The 10251-nt window shown below is 39.1% G+C and overlaps 1 protein-coding gene across 1 annotated transcript; it reads right to left on the bottom strand.

The window, feature by feature from the left end:
* Positions 1-205: 205 nt before the first annotated feature.
* LOC121875899 (glutamate receptor ionotropic, delta-2-like) lies at positions 206-9413 on the bottom strand (the record flags this gene model as incomplete). The annotated part of the gene is given in 6 exon segments (XM_042380628.1): positions 206-437; positions 1063-1184; positions 1936-2063; positions 7569-7799; positions 8659-8735; positions 9312-9413. Coding segments are annotated over 6 exon segments (892 nt in total), but the record flags the coding sequence as incomplete, so codon positions are not given.
* Between the last annotated feature and the right edge of the window lie 838 nt (positions 9414-10251).

The following is a 10251-nucleotide window of genomic DNA, read 5'->3' as shown; positions in this document are numbered from 1 at the left end:
TGTAAAGTCAGGTAACAATTCACAGTTGGGTGAGCTACTGTAAGGTTGCCCCAATCAAAAACTGGTTTCGTTTTGCGTGCCAATTTGCAGGAATACAATATTTATACAAAGTGAAGAACCTATCTATACATCAAGTGGTTTAGATTTCAGAGATCAATAACACCTATTGATCCCAAGATATAGAAGATTTTTTGGTCAGCCTCACCATATATATAGAAACAGAAGAGGTACCAGAAGAAGAAGATGAAACGAAGGCTCCAGTGAGGGGAAGTGATCTGATTGCCCTGCACCATCAGGTTCCTGTACATGTTGAAGCTAAGGCTCTGCATTGAGTGGTGGACATGGTCCTTCTTCCCCACATACACTATCATTATGTGGCTCACTACATACAGCACTGGGCCCACCAGTGCTGTCACCACACAGATGCAAATCCATACCTGTCAAGGCAAAACCATACATGTGATTTCTTAGATTTACTTCAGACTACACAGTTGGAACAGGAGTAGGTGGACTTAACTCTTTTGTTGTTAAGTGTAGCTCTAGCTTTTTTAACCCACTCCTTAAATAGGGAGACAGCTTATCAAAAAACGCATCCCGTATTCGGATGGTCCTGCTTTTATGATAATATTTTAAGTCTCAGAAGCAGCCCTGGTCTGATATAATTGTATATGTAAGCATTTACTCCTTAACATATTTTTCATGTATGTTTAATAAATATTCTAAAATTTCATACCTTTATATCCCAATTCACTTAAGCAGACACCATGTTAAAGTGGACAGTGTACTAGTTTAGTCTTTCAGGAGTGTTCTCATTGCTGATGTTATAATATAAACAAATTTGGGAACTGGACACAGAAGCTTTAGGGAAAAATTGCCAAATTAGGGATCTTAGGTAAACCTTACTAGAGTTGGAGCCTCAGTATAAAACAACAAGTCCAGAGCATCACATAACCACCGGTATGGTCAAGGGAAGGAGCACCCTGTTCCCAAGTAAAATTAAAGGTAAAAAATGAGGATATAAGATCTCATTTATAACAAAGGTTATTGCTTCAAGGTTTGTACCTGGGCTGTGAAGGGAGAAAAGACAGCAAAGGCTCGATTTTTCTCCTTTAGGGCATTTGACACCAGTGTTGTGGACTCCATATAGTAGGGAGCAGTGAAGTCAACCACTGTCTCACGACTGCCTAGAAGAGAGTTATGCAATTACAGACAAGAAAGGAAAATATGGCTGAAGAAAGTCTCCCTGTCTGGATGTGTAAACAATGGAACAAAGTGAAGATTCTGAATTGATAGTTTTCATATAAGGGCCATGAGTGCAAACTGTGTACATGAAGGACAAATCAAAATTTTACTTGTAAATAACGGTATGGGATACAAATGGAAGAAACGCTGAAAACAACGGGAAAGGTTACTGGAGGAACATATCGTTGTATATGTGTCGTATCTATAAGAACAGAGAAAGTGTAGCATTACAGTAAAGCAACAAATGAATCTGTGTGGGTTGCTGAAGTAAACGAATGTAGGGAAAATGGCACAAGAGAAAATGGCACCGGAAAAAAGGCATAATCATCAGAATAGTTGATTCCATTTTTCCAGTGCCATTTTTTCTGAGTACCGAAGTAAATATCCCGCACAGATGTTTACAGAAACCAGTTAAAAGTCCTGAATGCTTTGAGCCCTGAAAAAGACCTATTTCTGATGAGTGAAGACCTGATTAGACAGTATGTGATATCTCCCTTTACAGACCTCAAGAAGACCAATATGTGATGGCCTACTTCCTTCCTATTCGTGAAGACATGGAATTATGATAGGAAAGGCTTCATTTTAAAGGCTTCTCCATCATAGACCTAAAGAGGACTTACTTGTCATGGAATAATGAGATGAATCATCAAATTATTTATGGATTTCCCCTCCATATATCTGAGGAAAACCTACTTGTAATTGTGAGCTCACAGAGTGTGGCATGTGCTTCGTGCCTGGCCACCTGACCCACCAGACCAGTGATGCTCCCATCAGGTTGTGGTCCACCCCAATTGTCATCTGGAGGCCGTATCACCCGAAACCTGCCAGTGACACAAAGCTACACCAGCCATCCATCATACAGATATACCTAAGCCACCATACAAACCTTTTATAACTATAATTTATCACAGCATTACTCGCACTCAATTCATCTCTCATTATAAAGCACAATACTCAACTTTTGATAGATCTTCTATTACACCATTTACTCTTATTTTCAATGGGGTAAGGTGGGAAACGTCATAATAATTTCCTCATTCCAGACAACCGAGCTTTCACTGGAGTCAGACATATGTGTGTGCAATAATAATAATAATAATAATAATAATAATAATAATAATAATAATAATAATAATAATAATAATAATAATAATAATAATTAACGGTTTATTGAAAGAGCTTGGCAGCCAGAAGGCTGAAAATATACAGTTACATATTTGGGGAATGGGTTTCAAATTACAAATAATATACAAAAAACATAAGTGATATAAATAAGATATATAATAACTAGATGGGGAAACGCTCAAACTACAGGGCATTTCAACATAGTGACAGTGCAAGAAGTAGTATTTACTGGGAGTGAATACACTGGTTTATTACAAGTTATTGATAATTTTTACAATGGTTGGGACTGGGCTGTTCTTATAGCGATCAGTTCGTGCACGTATGGGCTGGATGCGGTTGTGGTGTCGAACAGCAATTCTCGGGCTAGGGATCTCAGGTGGTAGTAGGAGCCGGTGTCGAGGATGGTGCAGAAGCTTCTTACCAAATTTGCAGATGAGGTCGTGGTGATGGTCAGTGAGAGTCGAAAGGGTCAGTGCGTTGAGAGCTTCTTGATATGTGGAGAAGGAAGGGGAGAGAATAATCTTGCATGCCCTCTTTTGCACTTTTTCTAGGTGTTTACGTTGTGTGGCGTTTAGGGACGAAGACCAGGTGGGGGAGGCAAAGATGAGCTTGGGAAGTATGAATGTTGAGTAAACACTGAGGAGCTCGGGTGCAGGAACTCCGAGGGACTTGAGTCGGCAGAGGAGGTGGAGACGGAAACTGTGTGTGTGTGTGTGTGTGTGTGTGTGTGTGTGGAGTGTAGGACAAAACCCACTTGGGTTAAGTTAGGAAGTTTGGTTAGGTTTGTTCAAGGGGGTTTTGTCCTGGGGGCATTTTGTCCTACACTCCACACACACACACACACACACACACACACACACACACACACACACACACACACACACACATATATATATATATATACATATATACATACATATATATATATATATATATATATATATATATATATATATATGTAACCGGTCGGAATTTGCTGGACTTTAATTTCTCACTTGACTTGGGGTTTATTAAAATTTAATAGATGGTAAAGGCAGTGGAAGCGCCCCTTTGAGAAAAATCCCGAACCAGCACAAGAACACTTAAATCTACTACACAAAATGAACTGTCCGTGACCCGTGGAAGGATAGCGTCTGTGACTGGGATGAATGAGACACACTGTAAAATTTAGACACTTATATTCCCTCCAACACTACAAACACAATCAAATAATGGTACACCAATATGCGCACCTCTTAACTTAAACTTAAACACTACTCTGGGGAATAAAAGTTATACATGACATAGAAATTATTAGAAACACAGGCAACAATAAATTTGAAGTATTAAGAAATGTTGCTTGCACACATGAACAGGCCTTAAGGCTTTCACAAAATAATATCAGTCACTTAGGAAATGGTACTAAAAAATAAGAAATTAAATACTCCACAATGAATAGGCCTTAAGGGTTTTCAACAAAATAATATCAGTCACTGAGGAATGGTAATAAAAAATAAGAAATTAAATACTCTACAATGAATAGGCCTTAAGGGCTTTCAGCAAAATAATTTCAGTCACTGAGGAAATGGTAATAGAATTTAAGAAATTAAATACTCTACAATGAATAGGCCTTAAGGGCACTCAACAAAATTATAGCACCCCAACAGATGTACACTTCCTAACCTAACCTAACCACTACTCTGGGGAACAAGGTTATACCTGAGATCAGAATTATGAAGAACAATAGAGGCATTAAAAGAATCAAATCACAGTATCACTCTGGTTCCACTTAATGGCACAAACATTAAAAAAAACACTACTATCAAAATTATTTAAGAAATATTAAACTACACACGTCAAGATAATATCAGTCTGAGGAATGGTGTTAACTACACCCGTAATAAGGAAGATAAAATGTTCCTCTAGGTATCTCCTAGAGTCCTAGACTCACGGTCTCAGTGTGTGACCATTAATATACTCAGATAGCCTCAGTGTACTCCCAGTGCGTCCATGGGCAGGAAGAGAGTGAGCCAATCAGACCTTGTGCAGTTGAGAGAAACTTTAGCTTCCCGTTAGCAAGAGGGTTTCACTAGCTGACCGAGGACACGTGGTGTTGTGCACCGGAGTGGTAAGAACTGATCACCCACTGCCGATGCTGGTCCCGTGTCGTTTTAGTTGTCGGGAGCACTCGTTCACTCAAGAGATCCTTTGCTACCCCGCTAAACAGTGACAGGCCTACACTGATCGGTCCAATGGCGACAATCGCCACCCTCAATCATCAACGGCAGTCAATCTCTCTCTCGTCAACTCCAATCAACTCCGGTCAACTCCAATCAACTCCGGTCAAGTGGGTTCTGACGGAAACCCTGAAATGAACTCACTGTTAGCTCTAGTTTACTTTATCACTGCCCTATCTAACCCTGTCTGAGATCGAATGAGACTTACTTGTTATACTGCAATAGCGCAGCACAGGTGACTAGGCCACGTGACTATTTCTGATGGACGCGCGGAACGTCTTGTCTGTGTGAATGCTCTCCGGGACTGGCCTAGCCAGCGTCGCGTCTCCCCAAGGCGCTAGCTTGGGCCTACGTGATATATTTTCCGCCTAACTAATAACTCCTTGGGACACCCGTAACATTATTCAGACTGCTAAACGATCTATAATAATTTCAAATTCAATAATAGTCCCTTAACTTCATGAATCGCATCATTATTAATTCGGTAAATCACATTTAATATCATATAGGCCTAGTTCCGCAGTCTCTCGCTACGAGCAGGCAGCGCTCCCTCCCCTCAGATGACCTTGAACGCTCAGTATCACTCATGGCGGGGCATTTGAAATTACTCTGAAATTTCTGAATATTACATATATATATATATATATATATATATATATATATATATATATATATATATATATATATATATATATATATATATATATATATTTCATATTTAGTCTATATAACACGCGGACTTTGAACATGTAATCAACGACCTCACCAGCCAGGACTCGAACCCTCGACCTAATGCACTCGAGGGTTCGAGTCCTGGCTGGTGAGGTCGTTGATTATATATATATATATATATATATATGTAATATTCAGAAATTTCAGAGTAATTTCAAATGCCCCGCCATGAGTGATACTGAGCGTTCAAGGTCATCTGAGGGGAGGGAGCGCTGCCTGCTCGTAGCGAGAGATTGCGGAACTAGGCCTATATGATATTGAATGTGATTTACCGAATTAATAATGATGCGATTCATGAAGTTAAGGGACTATTATTGAATTTGAAATTATTATAGATCGTTTAGCAGTCTGAATAATGTTACGGGTGTCCCAAGGAGTTATTAGTTAGGCGGAAAATATATCACGTAGGCCCAAGCTAGCGCCTTGGGGAGACGCGACGCTGGCTAGGCCCAGTCCCGGAGAGCATTCACACAGACAAGACGTTCCGCGCGTCCATCAGAAATAGTCACGTGGCCTAGTCACCTGTGCTGCGCTATTGCAGTATAACAAGTAAGTCTCATTCGATCTCAGACAGGGTTAGATAGGGCAGTGATAAAGTAAACTAGAGCTAACAGTGAGTTCATTTCAGGGTTTCCGTCAGAACCCACTTGACTTGATTGGAGTTGACCGGAGTTGACTGCGAGAGATTGACTGCCGTTGATGATTGAGGGTGGCGATTGTCGCCATTGGACCGATCAGTGTAGGCCTGTCACTGTTTAGCGGGGTAGCAAAGGATCTCTTGAGTGAACGAGTGCTCCCGACAACTAAAACGACACGGGACCAGCATCAGCAGTGGGTGATCAGTTCTTACCACTCCGGTGCACAACCCCACATGTCCCGAGCAGCTAGTGAAACCCTCTTGCTAACGGGAAGCTAAAGTTTCTCTCAACTGTACAAGGTCTGATTGGCTCACTCCCTTCCGCTTTATGGACGCACTGGGAGTACACTGAGGCTATCTGAGTAAACTAATGGTCACACACTGAGACCGTGAGTCTAGGTCTCTAGGAGATACCTAGAGTAACATTTTCCCTCCCTTATTACGGGTGTAGTTAACACCATTCCTCAGACTGATATTATCTTGACGTGTGTAGTTTAATAGTTTCTAAATAATTTTGATAATATTGTTTTGAATGTTTGTGCCATTAAGTGGAACCAGAGTGATACTGTGATTTGATTCTTATAATGCCTCTAATTGTTCTTCATAATTCTGATCTCAGGTATAACCTTGTTCCCCAGAGTAGTGGGTAGGTTAGGTTAGGAAGTGTACATCTGTTGGGGTGCTATAATTTTGTTGAGTGCCCTTAAGGCCTATTCATTGTAGAGTATTTAATTTCTTAAATTCTATTACCATTTCCTCAGTGACTGATATCATTTTGTTGAAAGCCCTTAAGGCCTATTCATTGTAGAGTATTTAATTTCTTATATTTTATTACCATTCCTCAGTGACTGATATTATTTTGTTGAAAACCCTTAAGGCCTATTCATTGTGGAGTATTTAATTTCTTATTTTTTAGTACCATTTCCTAAGTGACTGATATTATTTTGTGAAAGCCCTTAAGGCCTGTTCATGTGTGCAATTAACATTTCTTAATACTTCAAATTTATTGTTGCCTGTGTTTCTAATAATTTCTATGTCATTTATAACTTTTATTCCCCAGAGTAGTGTTTTAAGTTTAAGTTAAGAGGTGCGCATATTGGTGTACCATTATTTGATTGTGTTTGTAGTGTTGGAGGGAATATAAGTGTCTAAATTTTACAGTGTGTCTCATTCATCCCAGTCACAGACGCTATCCTTCCACGGGTCACGGACAGTTCATTTTGTGTAGTAGATTTAAGTGTTCTTGTGCTGGTTCGGGATTTTTCTCAAAGGGGCGCTTCCACTGCCTTTACCATCTATTAAATTTTAATAAACCCCAAGTCAAGTGAGAAATTAAAGTCCAGCAAATTCCGACCGGTTACATATATATATATATATATATATATATATATATATATATATATATATATATATATATATATATATATATATATATATATATATATATATATATGAAATACAGAAGTAAAAGAGTAAAGGTAAAGAAATATAAGAAAAAAGGAAAATATAAAAGCATTTACTATTACAGGTGATCTCCCCACTATCTTCTCTTCTCACCCAGTTTGATTTACTGTATTGGTATAAGTACATGTAGTACTAGTTGACTGTATACTTACGTGAAGTTGAGGGAGTCACTGAGGGTGGTGATGACCTGAAGGTCAATACCAGAAATGGGGATGATGGTGCCATTGTCGAGTGTGTTGATCTTGAAGAAGGGCCAGTTATCGTTGGTGGTGACCAGCAACTCCCGCCCTTGGAAGTCTGAGTACATCTGCTCAAGGTCTGGTATGAGTTCCTCCTGCTGGTTTCCACCGATGTCAGCAGACCAGACTCCAACATGATGGAATCTGCAAAAACATATTGAAGAGCCTTTGAAATCTAGTTATTTTGCTTTTTCTCAACTATGACAACATCCATTGTAAGTTATCATATTACATTTTGTTGTAGTTAACTAGCAGAAAATTACCGCATCGGAGAGAAGTTAAGCCTAGGAGCCTATACGGAATTTCTAAGTACGTCTCCTTCACTAAATTACAATTCTACCATTCATGTTGCCTAAAATACCAAGGAAAATGTCAATAGGGACACAGTGGAATACCATCCTATGTTTTGAATGTTTAAGACTGAAAACACGAACATCAAGGGACTTTCTAAACACCATGTATATTTTGAACGTCTTATGTTACCTTCTAGACTAATCTAGAATCACAAAGTAACTGAAGGAGTTTTACAAGAAGACAAGAAAGTGTTTATAATTCCCGAATAAAGTGTTTCATAGTAGTACCTCTAGAATTCCATTTATCATCACTTTTATTATTCCCTTACAATAATCACACAATTCTTATTTACATTCGTATAAAACAAAATATTTCATGAATCATACTCTTGGCACAATGTCAGACAGTCATTCACTCTAAATCCTTTAAACTGTTGTTATACTATATAAGTATGTTTATATGCTGCCTTTATTGAATATATATATTATGTTACTTCTTACCAAAGTCAGAAAGTGTTTAGGCTTGTGTAAACACGAAATGTGTAAGGCATGTTGTAACCAAGAACAGAGAATAAACGCCCAGCCATGCTTGTCATTCTCCCATTAAATAACGCAAAATACTACAACTGTTAAACCAATTCCACTGTTCATTATCTCAGTCACAAAAATAATTAACAGTGTTAGCTTAAGTTGCCATCTGTGGCACTCACCTGATCTGGTCATCGGGGTCAACCCTGGAGGAAAAGAGGAGCGCCTTACGTGTTGTGGCTCGTTGTATCAACGCCACCTACACACACATACACACAGTTGGCAATTATTTTATGACTGAAACTTAACACATCTTATCAAAATTTTTATTGCCAATCTTATATGCATCACTTATATTTTATCTTCATGTGAAATTATTGGTTACAATGCTGGTACTGTATTACGTTCTCGCTGCTGCTTTACCTGCTTGACTGTTTTCTACTTCCCAAAAATATACATCACCACAGTTTGCGTTATTGCAAAAACACAATTTTCACCATTACATTACCATATACTGTAGGGCATAATATCAGTATATCGGCTAAACTTTACCAACGTTTAGCTTTCTTGGCAACTTAAAACAGGGTAATTTGTAAAAGTTCATTGACTTCCAAGAGAATTGCTCAGTCGCTGTATTTACTTTATTCTAGTAAACAGTGGTATGACTTCACAGCTCTATAGTTACAGGCAAAGACTAATAGTCTTTGGTAACAAGCAATCAGTCAACTTCTTATTATTCCAGTTGCTGAGAAAACTTAACAGCGGGCACAGTTTATTTGCTAAGTCAACTGGTTTGGTAGAGATTCTACACATGCTGAGGTCTGAGGAGTCTTACCTGAGTACCCTCACGCAGCATCCCTGGCAACCTCTCCGTCAGGTCCTCCTTCGCAAACACCAACCACTGTATCGTCGGCGACTCCACCATGTTCTTCTTCACCTGCAACCAGAGGCCAAGGTGGGCTCAGCATTTCAGTTTAGGAGAGGAGGAGGGAGCAACTGGTTAAAATACCGAGGTAAGAAGGGCATAAAGACAACAGATAGCCTACTAAATGACCCAGTACTGTACACTGTAAAAGAACTTGCGAGAGGAGGATATTTTTGAATATTCAAAGTGGTATAAAATTAAACTAAAGGGGAGAGACTCAATGTTGAGTGTATCTACAGATTCCCGAACTGTAGCTTCAAAAAATTGTCAGGGCAAACTTTTTCGGAGGGACAAGCCTTGGAACAGTCTGGCACTGTAGAGATACATTCTGGAGCCAGTATATGTCCAGTACTTACCGATCGCCCAAGCGGCTAACGAGCCGATCAAAGAAGAGGATAAAAGTAAAAAAAAATAATGACAGGTCGGATGTGTGTGTGTGTGTATTCCTTCACCCGCCATCACTAGCACGCTTTTGTCACGCCAGCAAACACCTGAACATCGATATTTTTTTGTGTGTGTTTCCTTCTTCTTTCTGACCAGCCATGTTGATTTAGCTTTTGATAATTTTAGTCAACTTATTTTGTTTTTATTCATGACTAGGAAAATCGGTAAGATGTGATATAAACAGGTGATGGTGTGCGGCCTCAGTCACCACACCGTCAGAGAGGAAGAACATGTTACAACAAGCAGGAATACGTAGTTTTTATGTGGCAAACACCAATTGATTATGATTTTTACGAGATCTATACACCATTAGGTATCATTAAGTCTTACTATATGAATATATATTTTTTTATTCTCTGTGGCTTTAGAAATACTGTACACACCCCACACCTTAAAATTACAAAGT

This window comes from Homarus americanus, unplaced genomic scaffold (genome assembly GCF_018991925.1).
Source record: "Homarus americanus isolate GMGI-L3 unplaced genomic scaffold, GMGI_Hamer_2.0 scaffold50271, whole genome shotgun sequence".
NCBI classification, from domain to species: domain Eukaryota; kingdom Metazoa; phylum Arthropoda; class Malacostraca; order Decapoda; family Nephropidae; genus Homarus; species Homarus americanus.
The sequence above is the reverse complement of the archived record's forward strand: the minus strand, read 5'-3'. Positions and strand labels throughout refer to the sequence as shown.